This window comes from Tursiops truncatus, chromosome 10 (genome assembly GCF_011762595.2).
Source record: "Tursiops truncatus isolate mTurTru1 chromosome 10, mTurTru1.mat.Y, whole genome shotgun sequence".
Taxonomy (NCBI): domain Eukaryota; kingdom Metazoa; phylum Chordata; class Mammalia; order Artiodactyla; family Delphinidae; genus Tursiops; species Tursiops truncatus.
In genome coordinates this window covers 66279706-66307692 of record NC_047043.1, presented here as the reverse complement: position 1 = coordinate 66307692, position 27987 = coordinate 66279706, and the positions used below count along the sequence as shown (strand labels likewise).

General features: G+C 54.6%; 4 protein-coding genes and 1 long non-coding RNA gene across 15 annotated transcripts in view; 2 read left to right on the top strand and 3 right to left on the bottom strand.

Moving 5' to 3' along the window:
- The window catches only part of LOC109552188 (uncharacterized), a 74852-nt gene extending 68007 nt beyond the window's left edge, over window positions 1–6845 (bottom strand). The window contains exon 1 of the long non-coding RNA XR_012334627.1: window positions 6772–6845. This is a non-coding gene — a long non-coding RNA (uncharacterized lncRNA). The remainder of the gene's footprint in view (window positions 1–6771) is intronic.
- RPL29 (ribosomal protein L29) lies at window positions 6842–9132 on the top strand. 3 transcript variants are annotated; one of them, XM_033865080.2, is made up of 4 exons: window positions 6842–6969; window positions 7323–7426; window positions 7745–7809; window positions 8615–9132. In XM_033865080.2, the coding sequence occupies exons 2-4, from the start codon at window positions 7390–7392 to the stop codon at window positions 9008–9010; spliced, it is 498 nt and encodes a 165-aa protein (XP_033720971.1). In that variant the 5' UTR covers window positions 6842–6969; window positions 7323–7389; the 3' UTR covers window positions 9011–9132. The 3 variants fall into 3 exon arrangements, with proteins under 3 accessions (XP_033720971.1, XP_073667288.1, XP_033720972.1); XM_073811187.1 differs by having other exon boundaries at window positions 6943–6969; window positions 7382–7426; XM_033865081.2 differs by lacking the exon at window positions 6842–6969 and adding an exon at window positions 6986–7103.
- A 658-nt stretch (window positions 9133–9790) lies between these two features.
- Window positions 9791–17484, bottom strand: ACY1 (aminoacylase 1). 6 transcript variants are annotated; one of them, XM_033865071.2, is made up of 15 exons: window positions 17344–17484; window positions 14037–14152; window positions 13305–13369; window positions 13110–13214; window positions 12667–12761; window positions 12319–12395; window positions 12144–12233; window positions 11980–12036; window positions 11563–11636; window positions 11432–11481; window positions 11167–11311; window positions 10996–11064; window positions 10310–10389; window positions 10123–10183; window positions 9791–10040 (listed from the first exon to the last, which is right to left on the bottom strand). In XM_033865071.2, the coding sequence occupies exons 2-15, from the start codon at window positions 14128–14130 to the stop codon at window positions 9876–9878; spliced, it is 1227 nt and encodes a 408-aa protein (XP_033720962.1). In that variant the 5' UTR covers window positions 14131–14152; window positions 17344–17484; the 3' UTR covers window positions 9791–9875. The 6 variants fall into 6 exon arrangements, with proteins under 6 accessions (XP_033720962.1, XP_033720964.1, XP_033720965.1 ...); XM_033865073.2 differs by lacking the exon at window positions 17344–17484 and adding an exon at window positions 14569–14876; XM_033865074.2 differs by lacking the exon at window positions 17344–17484 and adding an exon at window positions 14564–14873.
- ABHD14A (abhydrolase domain containing 14A) lies at window positions 16780–23245 on the bottom strand. Of its 3 annotated transcripts, none has more exons than XM_033865078.2 (5): window positions 23118–23245; window positions 18985–19196; window positions 18709–18824; window positions 17344–17579; window positions 16780–17131 (listed from the first exon to the last, which is right to left on the bottom strand). In XM_033865078.2, the coding sequence occupies exons 2-5, from the start codon at window positions 19176–19178 to the stop codon at window positions 16949–16951; spliced, it is 729 nt and encodes a 242-aa protein (XP_033720969.1). In that variant the 5' UTR covers window positions 19179–19196; window positions 23118–23245; the 3' UTR covers window positions 16780–16948. The 3 variants fall into 3 exon arrangements, with proteins under 3 accessions (XP_033720969.1, XP_073667283.1, XP_033720968.1); XM_073811182.1 differs by lacking the exon at window positions 23118–23245 and adding an exon at window positions 21726–21865; XM_033865077.2 differs by lacking the exon at window positions 23118–23245 and having other exon boundaries at window positions 18985–20415.
- Window positions 22051–27058, top strand: ABHD14B (abhydrolase domain containing 14B). 2 transcript variants are annotated; one of them, XM_004315857.4, is made up of 4 exons: window positions 22051–22968; window positions 23895–24130; window positions 25362–25603; window positions 25960–27058. In XM_004315857.4, exons 1-4 carry the CDS (start codon window positions 22688–22690, stop codon window positions 26137–26139), a joined length of 939 nt encoding a protein of 312 aa, XP_004315905.2. In that variant the 5' UTR covers window positions 22051–22687; the 3' UTR covers window positions 26140–27058. The 2 variants fall into 2 exon arrangements, with proteins under 2 accessions (XP_004315905.2, XP_019803240.1); XM_019947681.3 differs by having other exon boundaries at window positions 25362–26102.
- The last annotated feature ends 929 nt before the right edge of the window (window positions 27059–27987 follow it).

The window sequence follows — 27987 nt, the reverse complement described above, 5'->3', positions numbered from 1 at the left end:
ACCACCTTTCCTTCTCCCAGGAGCTACGAATCCCAGACTTTTGGAGGAAAGTGAACTTGAGAGTTGTATTTTCCAACCCTCCATCCCATATTTCAACCTCCATCCCCAGGAATTCCTCGTATCTGAGAGCTTACTACCTCTGGGAGCAGCCCATGGTTTGGAAGAAAATCTGACTGCAAAAATGACCCTTGCCCATGGTATTTGCCTCCCTCAATCATAGCTCTGCCCTCTGGGGCCACAAGAACCAAGTGGCCTCTCACAGGAATTTCTAAGCAGATCCAAAGCTTAACCCGGTGCTTAGGGGCCTCCTCTCTGACCCCCAGTCTTCTTTCCCACAGGTAAAACGTCCTGCTTCTGATCAGCCACTCTGGTTGCTCCTATCTGGGCACACTGGTAGTCCCTGTCCTCTGGAACTTCAGGACTGAGGGGACCCCAGCACCCCTAAGGACTGTCATGTCCTTCCATCCTGGCCCTTCTTTGGATCCTGTGCTCATTTTTTTTTTTTTTTGCGGTACGCGGGCCTCTCACTGCCGTGGCCTCTCCCGACGCAGAGCACAGGCTCCGGACACGCAGGCCCAGCGGCCATGGCCCATGGGCCCAGCTGCTCCGCGGCATGTGGGATCCTCCCAGACCAGGGCACGAACCCGTGTCCCCTGCATCGGCAGGTGGACTCCCAACCACTGCGCCACCAGGGAAGCCCCCTGTGCTCATTTTTAGCATTCACTTGATACTGACATTTCCCCTAAGCCATTTCTGCCTCCCCAGAGCCGTTGTGGGGAACAGCATGGCTGGGAAGAACAATGACTGAACACCTAATATATACCCAGCACAGTGTTCAGTGCTTTACTCAAATTATCCGGTTTACCTGATAAAGGAAACTGAAGATGATTCAAAGAAATGGAGAGATATCCCATGCTCTTGGATTGGAGAAATTAATATTGTTAAAGCAGCCACACTACCCAAAGCAATCTACAGATTTAATGTGATCCCTATCATATTTCCCATGCCATTTTCCACAGAACAAGAACAAATAATCCTAAAATGTACATGGAATCATACAACACTGAGAATTGCCAAAGCAATCCTGAGGAAAGAGAACAAAGCTGAAGGCAAAACCCTTCCAGACCTCAGACAATACTACAAAGCCTCAGTAATCAAAACAGAGTGGTATCAGCACAAAAACAGATATATGGATCAATGGAACAAATAGAGTGCCCAGAAATAAACCCATACACCTATGATCAATTAATCTTCAACAAAGGAGGCAAGAATATGCGATGGAGAAAAGACAGTCTCTTCAGCAAGTGGTGGTGGGAAAGTGGGACACCCCATGTAAATGAATGAAGTTAGAACACACCCTCATACTATACACAAAAATAAACTCCAAATGGCTTAAAGGCTTAAATATAAAACATGATACTATAAAACTCCTAGAAAGGAACATAGGCAAAATATTCTCTGACGTAAATTGCAGCAATGTTTCATTAGGTCGGTCTCCCAAGGCAATAGAAATAAAAGCAAAAGTAAACAAATGGGATCTAATCAAACATAAACTTTTGCACAGCAAAGGAAACCATAAACAAAATGAAAAGACAACCTACGGATTGGGAGAAAATATTTGCAAACAATGCAACTGACAAGGGATTAATTTCCAAAATATACACACAGTTCATACAACTCAATATCAAACAAAGCAAAACAAAACAACCCAATCAAAAATGGTCCGAAGGGGCTTCCCTGGTGGCGCAGTGGTTGAGAGTCCGCCTGCCGATGCAGGGGACACGGGTTCGTGCCCCGGTCTGGGAAGATCCCACATGCCGCGGAGCAGCTGGGTCCGTGAGCCATGGCCGCTGAGCCTGCGCGTCCGGAGTCCGTGCTCCGCAACGGGAGACGCCCCAACAGTGAGAGGCCCGCGTACCGGAAAAAAAAAAAAAAAAGGGGCAGAAGACCTAAATAGACATTTCGCCAAAAGAGACATACAGATGCCAACAGGCACATGAAAAGATGCTCAACATTGCCAATTATTAGAGAAATGCAAATCAAAACCATGAGGTATCACCTCACACTGGTCAGAATGGCCATCACCAAAAAGTCTACAAAAAAAAAAAAAGTCTACAAATAATAAATGCGGGAAAGGATGTGGAGAAAAATGAACACTTCTGCACTGTTGGCGGGAATGTAAATTGGTGCAGCCACTATGGAAAACAGTAGGGAGGTTCCTTAAAAAACGAAAAATATAGTTACCATATGACCCAGCAATCCTACTCCTGGGCATATATCTGAAGAACACTCTAATTCAAAAAGATACATGCACCCCAGTGTTCATAGCAGCACTATTTACAATAGCTAAGACATGGAAGCAACCTAAATGTCCATTGACAGATGAATGGATGAAGAAGATGTGGTGTGTGTGTGTGCGTGTGTGCGTGCGCGTGCGTGTGTGTGTGTGTGTGCGCATATATATGGCATACACACAGTGGAATACTACTCAGCCATAAAACGAATGAAATAATGCAATTTGCAGCAATATAGATGGACCTAGAGATTATCATCCTAAGTGAAGCAAGTCATAAAGAGAAATCCCCTATGATATCACTTATATGTGAAATCTAAAATATGACACAAATGAGCTTATTTATGAAACAGAAACAGACTCACAGACACAGAAAGCAAACTTATGGTTACCAAAGGGAAAGGGTGGGGGAGGGATAAATTAGGAGTTTGGGATTAGCAGATACAAACTACTATATATAAAATAGATAAACAACAGGGTTCTACTATATAGCACAGGGAACTATATTCAATTTCCTGTAATTAACCATATGAAGAATATGAAAAAGAATATATATACATGAATCACTTTGCTGTACATGAGAAATTAATGCAAGATTGTAAATCAATTATACTTCAATTTTAAAAAAATTATCCGGTTTAACCCCACAAGACAATTACTATTTTCATCTGCAGGTTACACTCAGAACTGAGGCTTAGAGAACAGAGATCTGGACCAAGTAGAAAAGCTGACTTTTGTCTCTGTGAAATCCCTCCAGGCCAACTGACCTCTTGCCTCCTGATTCTGCCATCTGCCTGGATTGGTGAAGTACGTACATTTAATTCCTCAAACATTTATCAGGTCCCCACATGTACTTGGCACTGTGCCAGGCACAGAAAAAAATCACCCCAGATATCTCTGACCCTATAATTTCAATGAGTAAGCCCCAGTGGATCCTACTCGAGCTGTGAGTTGGGCTGTAGCTCTAGACAAGGCCTGGACAAGACAATACCACCGCAGGCCACATGGCTCAGGCGGATCACATCCAGCCCTGCCAAGTCCAAGGTCCGTCTGGTCACCGAGGCCTCACATCTCTCTGTGTCTTATGTCCAAGGCGTTTACAAGGGGCCTGGGTGATAGACGTTCTGCTGAGTCCAGGTAGTAGTTCTGCCCAAGGCTATGCCACAGAGGTCAGCAAGTGGACCCAGGCCTCTGCAGAGACAGAGATGGGGCAAGAACTGCTGACACACAGAGAGTGAGGAGGAAGGGCTGGAGGAAGCCCTGGAGGAAGGGCTAAGTTCTTTACCTTTTTTGTGTTAGAAACTCCTTTGACATCTGGTGATGTTTACTGACATCTCCTCAGAATAAGATTTTTAAATGTGTAAAATAAAATAGGATTACAAAAGATTTTTATGAAAAGGGAAAGATGTCCATGAGTTACTACTGAATGAATAAAATCAAGTTACAGAAGAGCTTGTATAAGCTCTTTACACATTTATGAAGAGAAAAAGAGAGAGAGACTGGAAGAGGAGCAAGAGAGAGTGAAAAGGAGGAGGAGAGAGGAGAGGGAGGGAAGAAAGAAAGAGAGAAATAGAGGAAGAAAGGAAGGAAGGGAGGAAGAAAGAAGGAGGAAGGAAGAAAGGAAGGGAGAAAGGACAGAAGGAGAGAGAAAGAAAGGAAGGAAAGTAGGAAAACTATCTCTTTATACATATGGCTGGCCCTACCATCTTTCCCTGGTGCCTCAGTGGTTAAGAATCCGCCTGCCAATGCAGGGGACATGGGTTCGAGCCCTGGTCCAGGAAGATCCCACATGCCACGGGGCAACTAAGCCCGTGCACCACAACTGCTGAGCCTGCGCTCTAGAGCCCACGAGCCACAACTACTGAAACCCGCACGCCTAGAACCCGTGCTCCGCAACAAGAGAAGCCACCGCAATGAGAAGTCCTGAGAAGCCCGCACACTGAAACGAAGAGTAGCCCCTGCTCGCCACAACTAGGGAAAGCCCGTGCGCAGCAACGAAGACCCAACACAGCCAAAAATAAATAAATAAACAAATTAATTAATTAAAAGAAGAAAAAAATGAAAAGCATGGCAGGCCAATGGCTCCAGATCATGGTTCCCTTTAGCCCCCCAAATGGTCCCCTCAGGTCACAGCCAAAGCTCCTCATTCTTGTCACTGCCTCCTCCCTTGCCTGACAGCTGGGATTTCACCCTGGGCCTATCCCTATAGCAGCTCCAACAGTGCTGCATGGCCATCATCTCTGAATCTGCCTCCCTGTCGGACTATGGCTCTCTGCTCGTTGCTTACTCTGCCACCGTCGAAACAACCTAGTAACACCAAGTCCTCAGCACATGTCATTGCTCACTTTTTAGGATCTGTGAGAGCTACTGCTTAGTTGGAAGGCCACACAATGGGGCAGCCTGGTTCCTTTAAAGCTGTCACAGCCTTTTTTGCCGACCCCTAACATTTGCTTCCCTTTCTCAAGGTGTGGCAGTCAAACCTTCTCCCCTGGGAATTCTCTGGTGGTCTAGTGGTTAGGACTCTGCGCTTTCACTGCCAAGGGTGTGGGTTCAATCCCTGATCACGGAACTAAGATCCCACAAGCCATGTGGCATGGCCAAAAAAAAAAAACCCCAGAACAAAAAGCCGCCTCCTCTTTGTCCAAACTTCCAGTGCCACCTCTCCCATATACCCTGGGGCCTCGTGCCACGCCCACCTCCTACAGTCCCCACCTCTGCCTACTAGCTCCTCCACCTGTTCTCAGCACCCCTCAAGGACTCTGCTCCTGCAGAGGCACCTTTCTGGCCTCAATTGTTTCTTTTTTTTTTTTTTTTCTGCGGTACGCGGGCCTCTCACTGCTGTGGCCTCTCCCGTTGCGGAGCACAGGCTCCGGACGCGCAGGCCCAGTGGCCATGGCTCACGGGCCCAGCCGCTCCGCGGCATGTGGGAACCTCCCGGACCGGGGCACGAATCCGTGTTCAATTGTTTCTTTCTTGGCACTAGGTTACCCCTTGAGCATCTGAGCCTGCTCTTGATTCTCCTAACTCACACCTGCCAGATTTCTCTCCCTCTCCTCAGGAATGCTTCAGTAAGGAGTCACCTGTGTGTCCTGCCTCCACATCCTCCTTTCCCTTTCACTCCCCAACTCTCTGCAAAATGCTTCGGTCAGTCCATGAACCTGCCTGCCAAGGAACGTCCATTCAGTAGGTGTTTCTCAAGTTCCTGTTCTACATCAAGTGCTGTGTCAGGCAATGGGAAAATGAAGGTGACCAAACCAGTTCTGAACTCTTGGTGCTTGAACCAATGAACACATATACAAGTAAATAGAAAACGTAGAGTGTGGAAAAGTTCTGTGAAGGAAGCAAACAGGATGAGAAGATGCAGAGTAACTGGGGAGATGGGGCAGAGGGTCTCTGTTTTAGATAGGGTAGGCCAGGGAGGCTTCTCCAAGCAAGCACGCTATCCAAAGAGCAGGGAAAACGTGGTACAGGTGGAGGGGATAGCAAGTGTAAAGGCCCTGAAGCAGGAACAGGTATTCCTGCTTGGCAGGAAAGAAAGAAGTCCATGGGTGTGGAGAAAAGTGAATGATGAGGAAAGCATTGCCAAGATTAGGGGAGGTAAAGAGTTTATCTCTAATGCAAGGTGAAGTCCTTGCAGACTTTAAGTGACAAGATCTGATTTGTTTTTAAAAAGTGCCCTCAGGCCCCACTGTTGTGTGGAAATGAACTATAGGGGTAAGAGGTGGGGAAGGCAATAGAGTTATTAGGAGGCAACATTTACTTATTTTGGATGACAACAGGCATATCACATTTAATGCATCTAAAAAGAAACATCTGGAGACTTCCCTGATGTTAAGACTTCGCCTTCCCATGTGGGGGGGGTGGGGGGCTGGAGGCGGGTGCAGGTTCCATCCCTGGTGGGGGAGCTAAGATCCCACCATGCCTTGTGACCAAATAACCAAAACATAAAAGATATTGTAACAAATTCAATAAAGACCTTAAAAATGGTCCACATCAAAAAAAAAATCTTAAAAAAATAAAAAAACATCTGGATCACTGGCCCCCTCAAAATAAAGCAACAAGACCCCTGTCCCTCCCCCAATCTTCCCCATTTCTGTAAAAAGCACCATCTTCACGCACTTGTTCAAGCCAAAAACTTAGGGGCTACACAGGCCTTCTTGCTCTCCCCAATCTTCTGCGTCCCAAGCCCAGTCTACCCTCTTTCCTTACCCACTCCTAACCATCCCCCGTGCCCCGACTCAGCTCCAGGCACCATCCTGTCCCATCCTGCACCAGACTCCTGACGGCTCTCCCTCCTCTGCCCGCTACAGTCCATTTTCCGCGCAGTAGCCAGAAATACTTTTTTAGGAACACGAATCTCCTGTTACCCCCTGCCTAACATGTATTCCTCAATGACTCCCTTCGCCTTCAAGACCTTTAATGAGACCTGGGACCCAAGTCAGGAGGAATATGAGGAAAAACGAGAGGGGTCGGTAAACCTGAAGGAGCGAGGCCAGGCCCGTAGCACCACCTTCCCATCTGGCTTGTGTCCTCCGGGCTTAGGAACCTATCTTCACGGCGCTGGGGGAAGCTTTTCCAGTAGTCCCTTCCTGCCGCGACAAGCCTATTTCCCGTGCTGCACCACGGCGTTCCTCTTCCTCTTCCGGTCCCAGGCGTTTCGGGATCTGCGGGCCCCGGTGAGTGCTAGACGCGCGGTATCCGGAGCCATCCGTGACTCCCGGACGGCGGCGGGGCGCGTGGCCTTAGGGAGGACGGGGAGACCGGCTGCCTGGCTGTGGGGAGCGGAAGCCGCGGGGCGGGGACGTTGCTCGTGGGTTCTCAATGGATGGATGGGAGGGGGAGAATTCGGATTTGGGGGGAGAGCGCAGCCTTGCGGCTGGGGGGGGTAGTTTCGAGGCACCATTACCTGAGTTTGGGAAGGGGAGACTGGCGTTGGGTCGTGCAGAATGAATCCGGGCTGGTGGAGGGCGCAAATGCAAGGCATCTGTGCTGAAGCCTCATTCAGGCTTCTGGCCTAACGTTCTTCTAGATCAAGGCGAAGAGGTAGGCCCGGCCCCGCGAGCTCTGATCTCCACTCTCGTCCTCCAGTTGCAGACATGGCCAAGTCCAAGAACCACACCACGCACAACCAGTGTAAGTTCCCCTGGCCCAGCCTTCATCTAATGCTCCAGACCCTGGCAAAGATTAGGGATACTGGTCAGGGAAAGGAGGCACATTCCTACAGTGGGCCTGGGGCTGATTTTACTTTCAGCCAGCATTACCTATGGGGCTGTAGATTTAGAAGCCAGGGATCCGCTTGGGATAACCCACAGTGCTTTGCATTCAGTGGTAAGGGGTTTCTTAGACGGATCCCAAGTAAGGAGAAATTATGGTTCTCCCGGGCTTGCAGCTGTGATGGTGGTCTTATTAGAGGAAATCTCTTTTTTGGTCTAATTCCTTTTTTCCCCACAGCCCGAAAATGGCACAGAAATGGCATCAAGAAACCCCGATCACAACGATATGAATCTCTTAAGGGGGTGAGTGTGTGCGCCGAATCAGAAAAAAGTGTGTGTTTGGCTCCAGTTGCGTGGTCAGGGTCTTTCATGTAGCTTAACTGTCCTTCGTTTTGCCTGGACTTCATGCTGTGCCAGACCTGTAATAAAGCTTTACTTGGCTTTTACTGGCCCGAGTTGTAACCTGCCTCCTGAGAGCAGTTTGTCTGATCATCTCCCTTGCTCACTCAGAGCTTTTCAAGGGAAGGGGTGGTCTTGCCTGTGTACCCAGTACCTTGTGAGCCTTCCATTCCACTTTGACCACCCATATGACCTTGATCTGATGCAGTACTAGGCATGGAGGGGGCAGCTTCCCTTCCTGTGCTAGGGAGTTCTAAGGATTAGCCAAGAAGGCTGAGGCTGTAGGGTCTGAGCACAACTGAGTCTTGTCTCCACTTTGCTACTCCACTGTACTGTTGGTCTCTCCCCACCCCCTTCCCTTCCCTCCGTTGGTCCTTATTCTGCCTTGTTTGCTGTGAATCTGTTGTACTAACCTTAGTATTTGGCACCTTTTAAGGGTGAGGGGGTGGGGTGTCCGTGAGGGGGTTTCAGGAAAAACTCAACCAAAATCCTGCTGTAGGAATTTGTTCTTCCTTTCTGAGCTCTATTGGGCTCTAAGGGCCAGATATTTCTGCATTTAAGGTTGACTTGATGCTGTCTCAGCTCCCAGCAGGCCTCGGCTGGCGACTGATAGTCTCGTGGGTGCTGCTGTGGAGAGGGGCACCATGGGTGACTTGGGGGCCCCTACATGCTGCACTTAACAGCCACCTGTACATTTTTTGTCTTCCAGGTGGACCCCAAGTTCCTGAGGAACATGCGTTTTGCCAAGAAGCACAACAAGAGGGGCCTGAAGAAGATGCAGGCCAACAACGCCAAGGCCGTAACTGCACGTGCTGAGGCTATCAAGACTCTTGTAAAGCCCAAGGAGGTCAAGCCCAGGATCCCAACGGGCGGCAGCCGCAAGCTCAGTCGACTTGCCTACATTGCTCACCCCAGGCTCGGGAAACGTGCTCGTGCCCGCATCGCCAAGGGTCTCAGGCTCTGCCGGCCAAAGTCCCAGGCCAAGGCTCAAACCAAGGCAAAGGCTGCAGGTGCAGCTGCGGCTCCGGCTGTGGCTCCAGCTCCCGCTCCCGCTCCCGCTCCCGCTCCCAAAGGTGCCCAGGCCCCCACAAAGGCTCCAGAGTAGCGCCTTTGTCTGCCAACGTGAGGACAGAAGGACTGGTGTGACCCCTGGGCTGCTGTCTGCATGGGGCTGGTGTCCTCCTGTGCTATTTGTACAAATAAACCTGAGGCAGGATCTTTCAGTCACGTGGGGTCGGTACCTACATTTTGTGTGGGAAAAGAGTTTAGCCTTCCTTGGATGGCAGGGTGTGGGTGGGAGTCAGGGGAAATAGGGCCTTGGAGTGCCAGAAGGGGACTTAGTAAATGAGGAGTGGTTCAGTGCCTTAGGGACACTGGGGCACATAGCTTGCTGGACTGGGCAGGCTGGTGAGGACAGAGAAAAACCCCAAACATCCCTGTCAGGTCTTAAAGCTTACCCAGAAGAAAAGGGAGCACCCAGAAGAATTCTGCACTCTGGCCTGGGGAGTTCTAGGTTCCTAGCGTGCCTGGCCAGCATTCACTGCTCTGAGTTGTACAGTCCCCCAAGTTCTAGGGCTCCTGGGAGGCCAAGCAATGGTGGCACTGCCTTACTTGCATGACTGTGCTGTATTCTTTGCCCCCTGGATCAAGTGCTTCACCAGCAGTCTTAGCCCTCAGAACAGCCAATGAAGCACTGTTCCTGGTCACACTAGATCTTCATCTGTAGTCCAACTTTGGGCACTGGGGATGCTCAAAGAGTTGTCGTTATGCTGGGGCAACAGGTGGGACCCATGGTGTATGATCCCTCATCTCTGAAGTAGGTGTTACTATTATCTTTGAAAGCCTGCTCCGTGAACATCCTTGCTGTTAGTACTTCAGAAGTGGCCCCTGTCCACACAGACTTTATTGTTGGGCAGGGGGGAAGAAAGGTCCTTGGCACTGATCGGGGTGGAGGTTGGAGAGCGCGGGGCTCAGCTTTCGCTGGGCAGGGCGGGCACGCTGGCCAGGGCAGGCAGCAGCCGAGTGTATATGTCGATCCCGCGGAGGAACATGGCCTCGTGCAGCCGTTCATCGTGGTCGTGGAGCAGCACGGGTGTGTGGTTCATGGGTGAGAAGCCCAGAGCTGGGACCCCCACCTGCAGGGGGCAACAGGAGCCGTTAGGGGGAAGGCCAGCACCCAGGACCATTCCACTGCCCACCCTACTGCAAGCAGCTCACCGCGCGAAGATAGCGGCTGTCTGTGGCAGCGGGGAAGATCTCCGGCTCCAGGGTGAGGTTCCTGTAGAGGGAAGAACCTGGTGAATGAATGTGGAAGCAGAGAGGGGAGAGGGCAAGGGAAGGGTTGAAGGAGCAAAGGAAGGTGGGAGGGAGGGAAGGGGAGAGGGGGGCTGGCCGGTGTGCTCACATGTCCTTGCAGACCCCACTAAAAGCTGCCCACCAGGGGTCTGAATCATCAGTAGATGTCACTCGGGGCTCTGTCCATTTCTGTGGGGAGAAGGATGGCAGGATCAGGACAAGGCCTGGCATCTTGCCCTATTCTTCATAGGGTAGGCTGTGCCTGGCACGGGGCACACACCCACCTACCCAGACATCCAGCTGGCCAGTCCAGCAACAGGCCCTCTTTCAGTCTCTCAAAGGTCACAGGTCTGGGACCTTCTGTGCCCTCCACTTCCTGTCCATCCTCAGATCATTCCTAAGTGCCCCTTCCTCAAGATGGCACTCCCAGACCCCTCAGACTGGTCAAATACTCCAGTTACAGATTCACAGTTATGAGGTCCCACCCTTTCCTGGACCACATGTGTTCACACTTACATAAAAGTAATACATAATTTTTTGATTCATGTCTATTTCTCCCTTCATTGTGTAAAGACTATGAGGGCAAAAACTTGTCTAATTTCACTCCCTAGTATTCCCCAGCACCCAACAGTGGCCTACACAACTAACACTTGTTGGTGAACAAAACATGTCTCTCACAGCTAAAGCCAGGATGTATGCAGGCACACCAAACGTACACTCCTGCAGTGATACATGCAGCAAGCCCAGCCTCCCCAGCTCCCACAACTCCCCTGTTGTAGGTTCCCCAGTCCACACCTGAGCAAACTCGAAGGTGACCCCTTCGCCAGCTGCCTGGCACCAGCCCTGCAGCTGCTCCTCGAAAGCCTGTGAGAAGGGAGATGAGCTGACCCCTCAGGCTCTCCCTGAGCCTCTAGGACAGGGCTGAGGACCCAGGCTCCCTCCTCCAAACCCAGGTGGAGATGGCACCTTCAGGTCCACATCTGGTGCCACGCGGAAGTCAAAGCTGGCGCTCATAGTGGCAGGTACCACATTATAGGCTACACCACCCTCTAGCTTAGTCAGGTTCACGGAGGTTACGGCCCCCTGCTTCAGCTGAGGGTCTGACTGCAGCCTGTGGGCGGGGGCAGGGGCAGCAGCAGCAAGGGGGAAGAACAGATAAAAAGGGGGCTCAGCCCCCCTCCTCTCCTGCGTAGCCTCCCAGAGCCCCGTGCCCTTTCCCAGGCTGCCTCACCTCTGCCTCTCCTTCTCCCGAAAAGCCAGGATAGAGCTCACAACCTTGTGCTAGGAGAGTGAGGTTAGATGTGAGAGTGGCCCCAGGACAGCCTCGGGAACTCCCAAACTCCCTCCCCATATGCCACACACCAGCTTCTCTGCTGCCGTGTCCTCAATGAATCGTGAGCCGTGGCCTGGCTTCCCAGTGCTTGTGACCTGCACCCCTGAGAGACGCAGGGGGAAGGGGGTGTCTTCAGTATGGGAGAGGCTGGAAAAGCAACCAGCCCTGGGATGGGCCCGGGGTCTTCCCCTCATTCCAGGCTCCTCTGCCAGGTCTCTGCCCGCCTCAGAATGCACAGTGTAGAGCTGGTTTCTGCCCATGGTTAGGGCCTCCTTTCAGAAGCTCAGGAAAGAGATGCCCAGGTAGGAAGGGGCTGGGAGGCAAAGGCCCTGGGTTCAAGGCCTACTCAGGCCCCAACTTGCTGTGGAACCCTTGGCGGGCCCCTGCCCCTTCTGGCCCAGTCTCCCATCTGCACAGTGACCCCCAACGTCCAAGTGCATACTCACACCAGGGGCTCCGCTCACTGTAAAACACAGTGAAGGCGTCAGTGGGGTTGGCCAGGCCTGAGGAGGAAAAGGTTGGCCAGGCCTGAGAGGGTGGAGCAGCCCAGCCCCCACTAGCAGCCTCCCTATCCCCTGCTGGCCAGTCAGTGTCCTGCCACCCTGCTCACCCTCATCCAGGGCGAAGCCAGCCCTCAGGGCCTGGAACTCGGGCCGCTTCACAAACAGCTCCATGCCTTGGTGACCCCCAATCTCCTCATCTGTAAAAGAAGCAGGAATGTGAGATAGGGGGTACCCCAACACTCTCCCCACCCCTGAAGGTGCCCCTCCTCGAGTCACTCCTACCTGGCACAAAGGTCATGTGGATGGTTCTGGGGAAATGGTGGCCCTCAACCTTCAGCCTCCTCACAGCCTCCAGGTACCTGAGGGGCAGTAAGAGGGTGTAAGCCAGGTGCTGGGGGGGAGCCATCAGAGCAGGCAGGCTGCAGCCTTGGGCCGTGCTCTGCCACGGCCTAGCAGGTGACTCCAGAAAGTCTCTGTCCCTGTCTCCCCATCCATGCAATGGTCATAGCGGGAATTCCCGCCCAAGGTAAGGGGTCAAGATGTTCCTTGGCCTTGATGTTCTCCAATCACACCTGGGTCCTGGGTCAATCCAACGGGCCAGTGGGGAAACTGGGAATGAAGGACACTCACTGGATGCTGACACACTTCATGTCCTGGGCGCCCCTGCCATAGATGTAGCCGTCAGCATCCTTGAAGGCTTCAAAGGGGTCATGACTCCAATGTTCCTGGGGGCAGGGGCAGGAAGAGGGACCCAAGCACCAAATGTAGTCGTTAATCCACTCTGCTCAACTGTGGCCCTGCCCAGGGAGCAGGTGCCCTAGGAGCCCACGTAGGTCTGAAGAGGGCAGCTGACAGCCATCCCTCATCTCTGCCTCCCACCACCAACCCTGCCTCTGGCATACCCCACCCCTGGCATGGAATGGCTACTGGGCAGAGGTTGCTTGATTGAGTGGAGTAATGCTCTATGAGGTCGAATCAGTGCCAGGACCAGCATCGTGGGATCCCTGCAGTCGAATGGGGGATCCGTACCATCTTTGTCCCCAAGGGTGTTCCACTCCCTACACCCCCCGCACCTTGAAGACAGGCACCACATCGGTGTGGGAATTGAGCAAGAGGGAAGAGAGTCTGGGGTTGGTGCCTGGCCAGGTCAGCACAGTCACCACACGGCCAGGTGCCACCTGGAGAGGGCCAGGAGGAGGGGTCGTCAGTGCACGGTGAGGAGCTGCCCCAGGCCCACCTCCCCTACCCATGCTGGGCCACAGGCTCACCTCCACTTTCTGACAGCCCAGGCCCAGTTGGCAGGCTCTCTCCTCAAGGAAGGCCACGGCAGCCCCTGGGAACACAGACAGCCTTGCTGCTGCTTCTGCCTCCCCACACCTCCCACGGACCCAGGCAGAGATGGGGGTACATCCAGAGAAGGGAGCAGACCCCTGCCTCAACACAATTCCACATCCGTCAGAGACATCTGCATCGCTGTCCCCAAGAAAGAAGACATTTTTGGCCAGTGACCCTTTGTAGAAGGCCAGGTGGGAAGTCCAGAGTGAGAAGCAGGTGTCATTGTTACCTTCCTTAATGATAGGGAAACTGGCGCGGAGACATAAGGCTCACCCACTGTTTCCCAGCTGGTAAATCACAGAGCAGGGATTTGGATTGGACCCCAGTACACAGTTCCCAGCCACCAAGCCTGATTCCCCGAAGGTCTGTGGCCTTTGTTCAGCCCCAGTAGGCTTCCGGGGGCCTCTTCTTCCCTTCCCCAACCCCAAGTGCTGGAGAATAAGGTGAAGTTGTTCCCTATTTAACTACCAGTTGTAACTTTTGGAGCAGCACAGCCTGGAGGGGATGCTGAGCTGTCTGCTGACCTAGGGAACGGCTTAGAGGAATGGAGGCGCCATTTGAGGCAGATTAGGCTCAGCTGGGTGACGGGTTGGCGCCTGGTTTAGAGCACAGTCCCCGCCCCTGATGCCCCACCACAGGTCCTCCTGGAACCTCCGCGTTCTCACCGTAGTCGGGCTCGGGTTGGACGGTGCGGATGCGCAGGTACTGACGGAAGAGCGTCACGGATGGGTGCTCGCCTTCACGACGCTTGCTGGCCATGGCGCTGCCCTGCCGTGGTGAGCTAGGGGCAAAGCGAGTGGCTACCTACCCCTCCCCGCCGCTGGGGCTGGTGGGCTCCATTTACACGCAGTCCCTCCCCAGGGCGGTTCCCCGGCCGCCCCGCAGGGAGAGAATACCTTGTTTCGGAGCCCCCAGTTACAAAGGCCCCATTCTGTTTCAGGCGCTGTGCTGGCCACTTTCAACACATTTCCTTATTTAATCCCCCAAGGAACCCCATGAAGTTCGTGCCTCTGAAAGCCCACATTACAGAGGAAAAAACTAAGACAGATTCAGAGACACCTAGAAAGTAGCTGAGCCACGTTTGAAACCAGACATTGACTCCCCCCCGCCCTCCTCAAAAAAATTCTCCCAGTTGCCCGGATTTCATGTCAGGGAGCCCCAGATCCCTCTACCCCTCTCCACAGCCCCCCACCTCACTCTCTGCTGGTCTTGGGCCCGCGCTCCCCTCTCGGCGTCCGCCCTGGACTGTGGGCGGGACTCCAGGTCCTGCGAGGTCTCCGGATCAGAACTGCCGCGGTCCGCCCACCACGTGGCCGGACCTCGCAGGGCGGGACCGAAGACTGCGAATCAGGGCCGTCCCAATCTCTAAGGCCCAGTGAGCGTGGGCGTCTCCGCCAGCCAGTGGCTCCAGCCTCCGCCACTTACATGAGCCTGGGATTCAGGGGCCCACCCCGGGGCAGCTGCCTCCGCCGCCGGCCCCGCCCTGCAGCCGACAGCGAGCTACAGGCTGGCCCCGCCCCCGCAGGCCCCGCCCTTGGCCCTGGGCAGAGGGCCCCACCTCCCGCAACCTCCCGATTGGGCCAGAAGGGAGGAAGGCGGGCACTGACCGGAAACTTCGCAGCTGCACCTTTGAGCGCCCCCTCGCTCTCAGAGTACAGCTTTGAAAAGTCCTGCTGGGTCTGGCCCCGGCCTGCTCCACCACCCCCTCCCGCGAGTCTTGGACTTCTCCCCTCCTCAAGCCTCAGCTCCTCAGGGGCGGCCTCCCTGACTGCCTCAATGCTCCCTGTGTGGAGAGGTTACTGGTTAATATCTGTGAGCTCCAAGATGCTGGTCCATGTACCCGTAGGATTCTGTCCCTGGCAGGGGACAGAACAGACGGACAGCGTGCCAGGAATAAAGGATAAACGAACGGATGGGCGCATGTGTGATCGCACCACTGTGTAGGCAAATCTGTGTATCAGTGGGTGACTGTGTGTATGACAATGTGAGATGGTGGTTGGGTGTGACAGAGGATGGCACGATGAGAGGATGTAATCGTGACGCTGTATGACAGAATGAGAGGTGGGAAACTGCACAAAAGCATACGTGTGGCACCTTCTTGGCTGACCCTGTGCCAGGCTCCCTGGCTCTTCTGCAGCCACTGGAGAAGGAAGATAAAGAGGCACAGGTGTCCCACTGGCCACCCACAGGCTGCACACAGTTGTAGCTGCCCATTTGTGCGTCCGGCTGTCCTTTGTACTCTCAGCCAGTTCTGCCCTCAGTTCCAGGGGCTGAATCAGCTTGGGGAGGGGTGGGGTTGAAGACTTCAACCTCTGGGCACAGAGGAGGCAGGCTGGCAGGGTAGGGTAGGGTCCATCCAACCCTCGTGAGGTTTAAGTCAGACTGCTGACCCACAGATTCCCAGGGGCAAGCAGGCTTGGTGGTTCACCAACAATGCTATTGTTGGGGCCCAGGGCAGGCCATCCCAAAATGTGCCTCAGTGGCATGTTGGTTATTTTGAATTAAAGTCACTTGAGAAATGTCCAATGCAAGAGAGACATTCGACCCTCCTTTCTGTCTCCCTGAAAACAATAAATCTCTATACAAAAGGTACACTCCCTGCATCTGGAGGTAGGACACTCTGGTTTCCGGAGATAGGGAATTCAGGCTGAGAAGCCTGTATAAACAAACCTTGTTAATTCTTTAATTTACTACCCTCAAGCCCACTCTGTTTAGATTCTTTACTAATTCAGCAGCCAAAATATGCTTCTTTGTCCTGTCAAGTCCTCACAAATTTATTCTTTGTCTAAAAAGTATAAAAGCTGCCTGCTCTGGCCACTTCTTAGGTCCCATTTCTACGAGACCTCCTTGCACATGATTAAAATTTCTTTTTCTCCTATTAATCTGTTTTGTGTCAATTTTATTGTTAGTCCAGCCAAGAACTCAAGAGGGGTAGAGGGGGAAATTTCCCTCTTCCCAATACTGTGTTACTTATTAAATCACATTCTCCACACCACCTTTACAAATCTTACTCCCTTCGGCCATAGGTCCTCTATTCCTGACTCACTCAACTCAGCCACTAGACCCTGGATTTCCCACCAATCCCAGTGGTCATTCAGCAGTAGTAACATCCCCTCTCCATGACACTCCCACGTCGCCAGCCCAGTATGGCCAAGTGCTCTGCTTAACCAGACTCAATCCTAAAACCACTTTCTGAGCTAGGTGTTACCATCATGCCCATTTTACAGATGAGGAAACTGAGTCAGAGTAGCCACTCAGCAGCCATCTAGTAAGTAGCGCATGTCCTTAGCCTTCCCAGGCTGCTGGAGCAATCCCTCCAGCTCTCAGTCCCAAAGCAGTCCCAGACTTGCCTCCAACTCCAACCCCACCTGCAGCAACGCCAGGAAACAGAACCTGTCACTCCCTAGGCATAACAAAAATGCTTTCTTTTATTGTGCCTCTGAGATGAAATGAGAGGTCCTGACTGGGCCTGGCCCTCTGGCCTCTACCCTCCAACCCCAGGGGCTGCCTCCCTGGTGGAGACTGGTCCAGATCCTCCAAGCTCAGGCCAGGCCTGGGGCCTGGACAGTGGGTGAGCTCAAGGCAGATGGTCAAGGAAGGCAAGAAGGACGAGGTGGAAGTCTTGTGGTTTGTGGAGGTAGCAGGCATGGCCTGCATCGCGCAGCTTCACCACAGAGTGGTTAGGCAGGTGGCGGAGCTGCCGCAGTGACTCCCAAGCCAGGACGCGGTCCAGCTCCCCATACAGGATGAGAGTCGGGGTCTGCAGGGCAAGGCAAGGGGCTGTGATCCTGGGGCCTGATGGGGACTGGCCCTCAAGCCACCTCCTTAGCAAATCTTCCCTATACACCCCATCTCTCCCATCCAGATCAAGGATGGGGCCATGTGTCCTCCAAGTAAGACCTGAGGCCTTTCCCCCTATGACTCGAGCCAGGGACAGGAAGCCAGGACTTTTGGAGACCCTCCTCCCAGTACCTTCACGGCCTGGAACTGTTCTTGGGTGTAGTTCTGGGTGGACGCAGGTGCAATGGGCACGAATCCATGCAGCTGGTGGTGGCCTTGCATCAGGAAGGGCAGGGCATAGCAGCCACTCAGTGAAGGGCTCACCAGCACGACATTCTGCACCTCTAGGTCCTGCAGCACTCGCTCCAACAGCTGTGCCCGCCCTGCCTCTGTGCTTGCCTCCTTCGAAGGTGCCGAGTTCCCAAAACCTGGGAACAGCAGAAGGCACCAGCTGAGGGAGGCTGGGAAGGAGGTCAGGACTTCCTGCCCACCAGAGTGAGGGAAAGAGATGGGGGGCAGTGGCATATAGCATCTGCTACCCCAAACTTCCTAGACGTTATTTTTGTACTGTGATAGGGCTGCTAGAAAACCATCTTTCATTCATCATGTTGGCAAAACTAAAAAGACTGATAATACACAGTGTTAAGGAAGATGTGGACACTTTTGTACATGACTGGAGGGTAAATCCACACAGCATTTTTGGAGGGTAAGATAATATTTGTCAAAAAACTTCAAGTGTGTGTCCTTCGACCCATCAACTGGCCTTGATGGCTACCCTACAGAAATGATTGCCCACATGCTCAAAGAAGCACGTCCAAAGATGCTTCAGCTTCCTTACTTGAGCATTTCAACTGACACTGAAAACTCTAAAGCAGGCTACATGTACAGCCACCAGTCGAGGAGTGGCCAGATAAAACCTGTTCATCCCTCTGATGGCACACACGACGGAGAGGGAGGGTCACAGTGCCTGGCATGACCCATGAGACATGGTAGAGGAGAAGAAAACTAGGCTGCAGATAGATTCACTAAGCTGGCAGGACACCAGTCATGTTTACAGCCCCCACCAAACAACCCTGTATCTCTAGGCATGGAAATGCCCAAAGAGGGCCTGGCACCCTCAAACTGCTTAGAGAAGTGAGAGGGAGAGAAACATGGCATGGGTCTCTGAGGGCATCACTCTTGGTTGATTTTTTAATGACAAGAATAATAGCAAAAATCATTTGTATAGCTGAAAAAACAAAAAGCTACCTAGTTTGTCATAAAAAGGAGAGTGAGATCTCCCCATGCAATCGCTTGTGAGGCAGGTCACGTTGCTAACTGCTCTGTGACATGCAACAATCCACACTGTAGTTTTCAAGGTAGAAAATTAAAAACACAGAGCTTTTCGTGTTGACACTTTGTGTTGTGACTTGCCCCTGCTTGTTCAGACACTGGGGTCCAGATGCTCCCCAGCCACAACTTAGGGCTTTCCTAACCCTCCAGTTCTCCCCTCTGGCATGCTGTCCCCATGTCCCTGCTGCACGTTACCTCCTTAGACCCAGGGGTGGGGGCTCTCACCTGGGAGGTCAAGGGCCACGGCCCGGTAGCCCCTCTGTGCCAGCAGCTGCAGTGTGCCCAGCTGCTCCCATGTCCGGGAGTTAAAGGCCTTTCCATGGAGCAGCACCACATCCACCCTGTGGGCACACAGGGGAGTGTGTGTTCTGGGGGTTCTTTCTTCCCAGGCTTCTCCCACTGCCTTCCCAGGCCCTGAGCACTTTGAGCTGAGCTGGGGGACCCACACAGGGACTCCCCGCGGGCCTAGTGCTTCCACTACACCCTGGGGTCAGCACCCACCTGCGGGCCCGGTGAAGTGGGAGCACCTCGCGATAAAAAATGGGGGAGCTGCCAGGGGTGAGACCAGCCAGGATTGTGACATTGGGGTCTCCCCAGAGCCAGGAGGTCTGCTCAGGGGGTCCTGGCAGCCCCACATACAGTAGCAGCATGAACAGCAGGCCCAGGCCCAGCAGGGCGACCTGGGACCGGGTCATGGAGTTCTGTACCACAGTCTGGAGGAGGAGAGGAGAGGGAGAAGAGGGTAGGGCTGAGCCCCTGCAAGGTCCCCTGGACCCCATTCTCAAATCCCACCCAGGAGCGCCCAGCAGAGGAAAAGCTCAGCCCTTGCCCTTTCCTCTGCTCCAGGCAAGGATCTGAGGGTTCACACCCAACTACTCCACATGCCAGGGCAAGGGCTCAGATACCCTAAAGCGTGAGGAGCATCTGAGATGTCCTCCTGGCATCAGTGGCCACCATCATCCTTGTGCCAGCTAAAACCACTTCCATTCATCAAGTGCTTATGATAGCCAGGCCCTGTGCTTGGCCCTTCACATGTAACGACTCATGAACCCACACAAAAACACTAGGGAGCAGGTATTATAGGTCTCTTATAGATGAGGAAACTGAAGCTCAGAGAGGTAAATTCTCTTACCCAAAGTGCAGAGTAGCAAGCAGGGGAACTGGGACTTGAGCCCAGGGCTGGGCTCCTAACCACCAGGCCACACTCAGTTTGCCAAGGAGGAAACCAAGGCTGTGAGGTGACGGATGAGCTCGTGGACAGAGTGCTGAGAGTCATCAAAGGTGAAAGACATCAAAGAGTAAAGCGATGTCCCACTGAGGGCATGTTTTGAAATGGTTCTTTTTATCACACTGCATATAATAATGCTAAAATCAGAATGTGTTTTACCACTGATGGGAATATTTAATGCTCTACCCCAGCTGATATTAAGTGGGAAGAGAGCTCATGGAGAATATCCTTGACGGAGGAAATGCCTAGGCATGAGGGGGTATGCGGCTAGGGAGAAGCATGGCACATCTAGAAGTGGAAAGGGAGCCGTGGAGGCTGGAGAGACAAATGCCTCCCACCCCCCAGCTTCACGCCAAATGACCTGCTTCATGGACTCCTCTAGTCTGAGTTCTTTGCCAGCCCAGAAAACAGACCTCAGTATCCAGGACCCAGACAGAGCAGTTAGCCCTGCCTTTGAGACTCTGCTCTACCAATTCCTGGCTGTGTGCCTTGTCAGTAAAATGGGGAGGATAACCTGGCAGCTGGCCTCCCAAGACTCCTGTGAGATTTCGGTAATACAGTGGACCTGACCAGGGGCTGTCTTATCATTTCTTGGGTCTAGGGTGAGCAGGCCTGCCTTGTTCCCAGATTCCAGTAAACAGGTCTTTATTGAGTGTCATCTGGGCGCTGGCTGGAGTTCAGGGCTGGGGAATCACCTTGGATCCCCCCACCCCCCACCCCTCCCTGAACGAGAAGGCTTGTTTCCCAAGCCCCCACCCCCAGGCTCAAGGGTCAGGTGGTGACTGGGCAGTGGCAGCCCCTCTGGGGCTGAGGGAGGACCAGATGATGAGTGGAGGAAAAGCACGCTCCTCTCTTCTTTCTGACCACGACCAGCCTCGGACGCAAGCCTCCATCGCGCGGCAGCCTAGGTTCCCACCAGGCAGAGCATCCGCGCTGAACCTGTCCTCTGGTGGGCCTGGTGCCCTGGGGCACCTCTCCCGGTAGGGAGGGACGGGACTTCAGCCGTTGCTATGGCAACCCAGGCAGCTGGAGCACTAGACAACAGTACGCTACAGATATGGGGGGAGGGGAGGGAGGCGCTGTACCCGCGTTAGGTCCTTGGCATACGCGTCGACAATGACACACAGGTGTACAGACGTGCACACAAACTCTTGTCCCCAAATGCTTTTCCTTTGTACAAGTTATTCCCTGCACGTACAGGCTGCCTCCTTGCACACGCACGGGCCTCTGCACAATCGATACCTTGAAACACCCTCAAAGTCACGCACACATTCAGCTATCAGGAAGGCAGAGGGACAGGTAGACACACACACGCTTTCAAAACCATATGCAGGGTTTCCCTGGTGGCGCAGTGGTTGAGAGTCCGCCTGCCGATGCAGGGGATACGGGTTCGTGCCCCGGTCCGGGAAGATCCCACATGCCGCGGAGCGGCTGCGCCCGTGAGCCATGGCCGCTGAGCCTGCGCGTCCGGAGCCATTGCTCCACAATGGGAGAGGCCACAACAGTGAGAGGCCCGCGTACCGCAAAAAAAAAAAAAAAAACATATGCAGACCCTCATATTTCAAGCACCCAGTCATACACACAACCCCAGAACTACACACGCACACAAGAAATACACAGGCACAGGTAGAAAGACGGACACCCAAACACAGACCCTCAGAAATACACACACAGACACACAGGTAGATATACACCCTTAAAATCACACGCACACAGAAATTCACACAGTAGACATACAGACACAAGCGGGCAGACAGGCTGACATAACCCCCCCAACACAGGCACACAGAAACACCGATACACCACACACACATACACGTACACCCAGAGCCCCAAGAACACACGCTGACAAACGCGCGGGCGCGCACACTTGACACACGAACACAAACATACTCGCTGCCCCAGCGCGGGCCCCTCCCAGCAGGACTCTGTCCCAGGGCTCCGGGGGCAAGGGGCGGGCCAAGGATGGCCCGCCCCCGGCACCCTGCTGGCCTCGCTCCCCGGGGACACTCACCGGGCTGACAGGGATGACCGGGTCTGCCACCGTGGGGCGGGCTCCGCTCAGGTGCAACCAGCGCCAAACAGCCCCTAGACGTTGGCGCTACCTCAGCCTCCGCCTCTCTGCGGGCGGCTGCGAGCCTCCGCGCGCCTGCGCAGTCCGCGGTCTCGGGTCCACGCCTAGTAGCCGAGCTGGAAGGGGCCCTGGGGGCGGCACCCCAAAGCACAGAGGCTTGGCGCCCCCGTCCCCCCGTTCCGATTTTCCGGATTGTTTTTGGCCTGAAAGCCGGGGGAGGGACAGTCGACTTCTTCCCACCAGCACGTCTCCACCCTTGCTCAGTCTCCGGTCTGTACAGCAGGGTTAAGGATAAGGGTTGTCTTAAGGACCACATAGGGTTGTCACCACCACAGAGGCCTGTCTTAAGGACTGAGGGATAGGTCAAGCCTTAGAACAGTGTCTGGCGCGGAAGCCTCGCTGTGTAACTGCCAGATATTAGTATTGTTATGCAGCAGCCCCAGGTCTCCGGCCATCCACTTCCCTGACCCCTGCAAATACACAGGCGCTCGAGCACTCGGTCAGGGCCCGGGGTGGCCTCTAGGCTCCTATGTCTCTATATGTCACCTATCCTGGTTGGTGACATGCGACCAACATCTGATCTGTCCCTGGCCTGTGTGGGCAGACCTGGAAAAGGGAGGCTGCACGGAACACCCAGCATTCACTCCTTATTAGCACTCTGTGAGGTAGGCAACATCACAGCCATTCTACAGGCAAGGAAATAGGCTCGGAGGCGTTGGGAAAACGATCAAGGCTGGGCATTGGCAGAGCTTCGCATTCAAACCTGTCGGGCCTCAGCCACATGCCAGCCAGACGACTCTGGGTTTGGGCAGCCCAGGCTGGGGATGAGGGGGTGGGGAGGAAGGGGGAGGGAACAGGAAGGATGAGACCCCAAAGGAACCCTCCTTCTCAAGCCACACCATATGCATGTGGAGCAGCTCGCTGAGGGTCTCGGGGCCGGACCCTGTCCGGTGCTTGGGGCACGTGGGGCCGAGGGGCGTGGGGAAACTGAGACAGCTGTGAGAAGGCTGGGTCTAGCAGCACCCGTCGGCCCTGGGACGGCTTGCGGCCACAAGCGGGCGCCCCGGAGCACGGCCCGGCCCACGCCCTCCGGCGGGCCACATCCCTGCTTCCCCGCCCCGGGCCCCAGTCGCCGCCTGCACTCGCCTGCCTCCTATTTGCGAGAGCCCACGCAGCTCCCCAGGTACCTGCCCTGCGCCCCCCAACCCTCTCTTCCTCTCTCCAATTACAACCCACTCCCACCTACCCCAAGTTTCTCCTCTGCCCATCTCGGTTCCCCAGGCCCCCTTCCTCGGGTCTGCCCCCACCCCCTCTGCATGCACCCTACCACACCCTGCGATCCACAACCGAGGTCCTCGGAGGGGACACAGCGAGCGGTGGCGGCGCCGGTGACCGCGCCCCTGGCCGCGGCGTCAGTGCGTTGGGCCCCAGCGAGCAGCGCGCTGAGCACCTCGCTTCCCTCGCCGGCCGGAACTTCAAAGCCTTTCCCTGCTCAGCGCTCCGGTTTCCGGCTCCGGAAAACAGATTTTTTTACTCTAACCCCTATCCTCTTCGGCCTGCGATGCCAACCTACGACCTATAACAGTGCCTGGAACAGGAAAATGTTGAAAAGCAAAATAGTCAGCTACTTACTGTTGGTTGCTGTTGATCCATTTACTATGCTTACTATGTGCTAGGCACTGGCGAGTGTTTTACATGCCTGGCCTCATTGAATCCTATCAACCACCTAGGAGCTAGTACTATTTTGTATTATCCCCATTCGTAGAAAAGGATAATAACAATGGGAACAATAATTGTAATGGGAGACCCATGTATTAAGTTCTTTCCAAAGGCAGGCACCATCAATTATCAATTCTTTTTTTTTTTAACTCATAAATTCTTGAGATAGGCTTTAATGTCCCATATTTCAGATGAGGAAACCAAGGCAATTAGGTAGTGGCAGATGCAGAAATAACACCTATGTCTTCCTCACCCCCAAAGCATGTTCCTAGAGTTTTGGGAGCCTCCTTGATGCTCCAGGAGGGACCCCTGCCCTGTCTGTGGCAGCCTCCCTGCTCCACCTGGGCAAGGTGTTCTGTGGCTTCTCATCAGCCTGGCCTTGAACCACAGGTGCTTCACCAGCACAGCAGGAGGTATGGCGGACGTGGAGCAGCACGAGGGCACCATCCAGGTGCAGGGCCAGAGACTCTTTTTCCGAGAGGCTCACCCGGCCAGTGGGCAGGCCACCCGCTTCTCCGTGCTGCTGTTGCATGGCATACGCTTCTCCTCCGAGACCTGGCAGAACCTGGGCACGCTGCACAGGCTGGCCCAGGCTGGCTACTGGGCTGTGGCCATTGACCTGCCAGGTAACTCCAGGGAAGGCTTCTGGACAGGGGTTGTGGGAGCCTCACTGGGGACCCAGGGCTGGGGGCTGGGGGACTGGGAGGACCTAGCCAGGCTGACTCCTGAGCTAGACAGGGCGCAGTGCACACTACAAGGGCCTTTGAGCTTCTCTAGTCCATCTGGGTGTCGTCTGGACACTGCCCAGCTGCTTCTAACTGTGTTGCCCGGGGCAATGTCTCTGCTTCTGTTTCCTCATCTGTAATGGGAGATAACCACACTCATTCTGGGGTTTGGCTCTAATGAGAATGGAATGAGATTATCCATGTGAGTATGTGGCCAGTACCTAACACATAATAATCGGTGCTCAGTCGATTGGAAGTAAAATATTTTGAAAGAGCCGAAACCACAGGCTCTGTTAGAAGCCCTGAGGAGTGACACTGAGTCCCCTGGCACCTTTGGGGGTGGCTAAGCCCCCAGTCATGATCCCACATACAAAGCCCTAATTTAGGTCCTGAGGGAGGGAGGAGCAGCACAAGACTGCCAGTCATAGCCTCAACTGGCGGGCCCCAGCCCATGGTGCCAAGTGTGAAGGTGGCAGCATGGCCAACCTGCTCCCCTCACTGGCCATGGCTGGTATGGTTTCAGTGCCCAAGGGCGGGCCTCCAGGCTGGGACAGGATTGGTTCTGACAGTGGATTGGGCTGAGCTTCAAGGCCAAGGCCTTGAACTAATCCTTCTGCAGAAGGTAGGGATTGACTAATTGGAGGGGAGGGATGTGTGCAGAGCCAGTCTCTCATCCACTGTCCTGGAGGCATCTACCCTGCCAGCCCTGGGACAGGTGCCTTGAAGCAGTTAACTCAATATTCACAACAATCTCAAATGGCAAACACTTTTGCTACCTCCTTTTAACAGATGGGGAAACTGAACAGTAGAGTGAGGGCTGAGGGACTTTCCCAAGCTTACATAATCTATAGTGGACAATTGGGACTTGGATCTGGCCAAGCTGGGCTTCAGAGCCTGATTCTTTGAGGACGCTGTACTGGGGGAGATGGGCACAAACATGGAAGGAAATGCCTTATGCTTGCTACAGATATGACAGACCTAGGTTGCTGTAGGAGTAACTACAGCATGCAACACTGCCTGTTGCAGGGACCTGGCACAGCGGTTGACCTAGGAGGGCTTCCTGGAGGAAGGGACCCTCTCTCCCGTTTTCCTACTCACCACCTTTGTCTCTCACGCACCTGAATCCCTGCAGGTCTGGGGCGATCCAAGGAAGCAACAGCCCCTGCCCCTGTTGGGGAGCTGGTCCCCAGCAGCTTTCTGGCAACTGTGGTGGATGCCTTGGATATGGGCCCCCCAGTCGTGATCAGCCCATCGTTGAGTGGCATGTACTCCCTGCCCTTCCTCGTGGCCCCAGGCTCCCAGATCCGGGGCTATGTGCCAGTGGCCCCCATCTGCACTGACAAAATCAATGCTGCCGACTATGCCAGAGTGAAGGTACCCCTATGTGGGAGGTTGAGATGTCCCTGCCAGGAGCAAGGAACAGTCCATCCCTGGGTACTGGGTAACCAAAGGGGTAGCTTCCGGGAGGAGTTGAACCACCAAACTCCGCCCTTTTGGTGTACTAGGCAGAAGATTACTGTGGCAAGCCCTGTGCTAAACTGTGTGCTGGGGCATACACAAATTCATACCTCTCCAAACCATCCCTGCACTGGGCCAACTTGTCTCTCTCTGTCATTTGCAGTGACCCCAGGGAGAGACCAAAGTGATGGGGAGGGCTGGAATTGATCTCTAGGAGGCTGGGGCTGGTGGGGCAGGTCCCTGTTGACTCTGCCTCCCTTTGCTTTCTCTAGACCTCGGTTCTTATCGCGTATGGAGACCAGGACCCCATGGGTCAGACCAGCTTTGAGCACCTGAAGCAGCTGCCCAACCACCGGGTGTTAGTCATGGAGGGGGCGGGGCACCCCTGTTACCTTGACAAACCCGAGGAGTGGCATACAGGGCTGCTGGATTTCCTGCAGGAGCTAGCATGAGGCGCAGCCCTGCTGATGGGGGTGGGCCACTTGCCTGCCTTGGGCTCTCTCTCACTCATTCTCTCTCCTTCCCTTCGTGGGCTCCTGCTCATCCTGCACATCCAACACGTGTGTCTTTCTATCTGAGTTCTTTTAGGGTCTGTCTTTTCCTCTTCTTTCTCTTGCAGTGACAGACTGAAGAGGTGAAATCAAGAGGAAAAAATTCAGGAATCAAGGGACATAATCCGGTGGAGGGTAATCCATTAGATGAGCTTCTCCTATAGGCTTTCCTGCTCGGCTTGCATTCCTTCCTCTGCTCTGCCCAGCCTCGCCCCACCTCCCAGCTCCTCCTTTGGCTGCCCTGCTGGGCACAAACACCCCCTACCTTCACCTCTTAGGCCACAAATACATACATGCCCACATGCATGCATACACATTACAGTCATCTATGTTCCCAAATATGATCCTTCACTTGGGGGCAACCACACAGGTACATGCAACTCTGGGCTGATACGCACACTCTCACAGCAGCTTTGCATTGCATGCACAGGCACACACACACATACTCTGTCCCCACACAAGCACTTGCACAGGCACATGCTGCCCTCCCCAACCATTCAGCACCCCATGGCTGGGAAGGTGGGGACACCATGAGGCCAGCCCTTGCAGGAGACCCTCTACCAAGCTTAGGGTGTGGCCAGCTTTGAACTTCACTCACCCACAGGTTGCAGCTGGCCCCCAGATCAGAAATGCCCACAAAAGGGAAGGGCCATCACTTCGACCCTCAGATCTCCCAGCTTTTCCACTTTCTTCTGGGTGCTCCACAGCTCCCCAGGTTATTAGGCCTGGGTCTTCTCAGCCAAGCTAGTTTCCTGCTCTGAGTTTTGGGGGGTGGGGAGACAGAGATTGGAGGTCTGTGAAATAAAGTGATGCAATTAGACCCCGCAGGCTCTCGCTGTCTCCAGAGCGCCGCCCCTCCCCCGCCCCTTGGGACCGCCACTGCAGGCCCCTCCCCCACCCTGGCGGGACCAGATGGTCCCCCTGCCCTTTGTCCACCGGGCCAGATGGAGGGGAAGGGAGATTGGATTCCCCTCCCCGCCCCCACACACCCAGGTGCCAAGAGACTCAGCTGTAGGGGGAGGTGGAGGTCAGTGGGACCAGGCTGAGCCGATTACGGAGGAGAGGGGGAGGTAGATTTGCGCCCCAGGGGGCGCGGCAGCCGGGGGTGCGGTGCGGGAAAGCGAGAGCTTGGGAACCGCCCAGCTCCTCCCCCTACTCTTACCCCTTCCCTAGTCGAGTACTCAACTGCGCCGCGTCCCTCGCGACCCTCGCGACCCTAGCCCAAAAAGGAATTCTGGGGGTAGCTCTGGGAGAATCACGGGGCGGGTGCACAGGGTCACACCGCTCACAGGCGCCTCCTCCAGCTGGTCCGGTAACCTGTCCTGGACGGACGAGGGCTTGGCCTCGCGGAAGCTGGGGGTGGCTGAGGGGTGCGGGGCTTGGTGGGCGAGAGCCCCGCGCGGGGATGGATGGCGCAGAAGCGAGGAGCGCCGGGAACCCGACCCGGCGGAGGGTCGAAACTTGAGCTCCGAGGGACCCGAGCCGGAGCGGGGCAGCGCGGGCGCTGGCGGCGGGGCCGAGGCCGAGATGGGGGTGCAGAGGGCTCGGCAGAGTCACCGGGCGGGCGGCCCGGGACGGAAGGACCGGCTGGCCCAGAGCGAAGGGACTGGGAGTGGGGCGCAGGCGCGGGTGGCGCGGGAAGGACCGTGGCTGGGACCGCGCTTCAGGCCGGACCAACCCCCTCGCCCCCCACTCCCGGGGGCTGGAAGAGCCGTCCGGGTAGGGTCGCCCCAGCCCTCCCGGAAGCGG

Excerpts from the sequence above, each read along its gene's own strand:
- RPL29 (XM_033865080.2), top strand. The coding sequence starts at position 7,390 with ATGGCCAAGTCCAAGAACCACACCACGCACAACCAGT. Across the intron at positions 7,427-7,744 it reads CCACACCACGCACAACCAGT|CCCGAAAATGGCACAGAAAT; the intron begins GTAAGTTCCCCT and ends TTTTCCCCACAG. Across the intron at positions 7,810-8,614 it reads GATATGAATCTCTTAAGGGG|GTGGACCCCAAGTTCCTGAG; the intron begins GTGAGTGTGTGC and ends TTTGTCTTCCAG.
- ACY1 (XM_033865071.2), bottom strand. The coding sequence starts at position 14,130 with ATGGCCAGCAAGCGTCGTGAAGGCGAGCACCCATCCGTGACGCTCTTC. Across the intron at positions 12,234-12,318 it reads CCACATGACCTTTGTGCCAG|ATGAGGAGATTGGGGGTCAC; the intron begins GTAGGAGTGACT and ends CTTCTTTTACAG. Across the intron at positions 11,482-11,562 it reads ACACGGCAGCAGAGAAGCTG|CACAAGGTTGTGAGCTCTAT; the intron begins GTGTGTGGCATA and ends TCACTCTCCTAG.
- ABHD14A (XM_033865077.2), bottom strand. The coding sequence starts at position 19,262 with ATGGGGTCCAGGGGACCTTGCAGGGGCTCAGCCCTACCCTCTTCTCCC. Across the intron at positions 18,825-18,984 it reads CCACTTCACCGGGCCCGCAG|GGTGGATGTGGTGCTGCTCC; the intron begins GTGGGTGCTGAC and ends GTGTGCCCACAG. Across the intron at positions 17,132-17,343 it reads AACAGTTCCAGGCCGTGAAG|ACCCCGACTCTCATCCTGTA; the intron begins GTACTGGGAGGA and ends CTTGCCCTGCAG.
- ABHD14B (XM_019947681.3), top strand. The coding sequence starts at position 22,688 with ATGCATGTGGAGCAGCTCGCTGAGGGTCTCGGGGCCGGACCCTGTCCG. Across the intron at positions 22,969-23,894 it reads GAGCCCACGCAGCTCCCCAG|GTGCTTCACCAGCACAGCAG; the intron begins GTACCTGCCCTG and ends CTTGAACCACAG. Across the intron at positions 24,131-25,361 it reads TGTGGCCATTGACCTGCCAG|GTCTGGGGCGATCCAAGGAA; the intron begins GTAACTCCAGGG and ends GAATCCCTGCAG.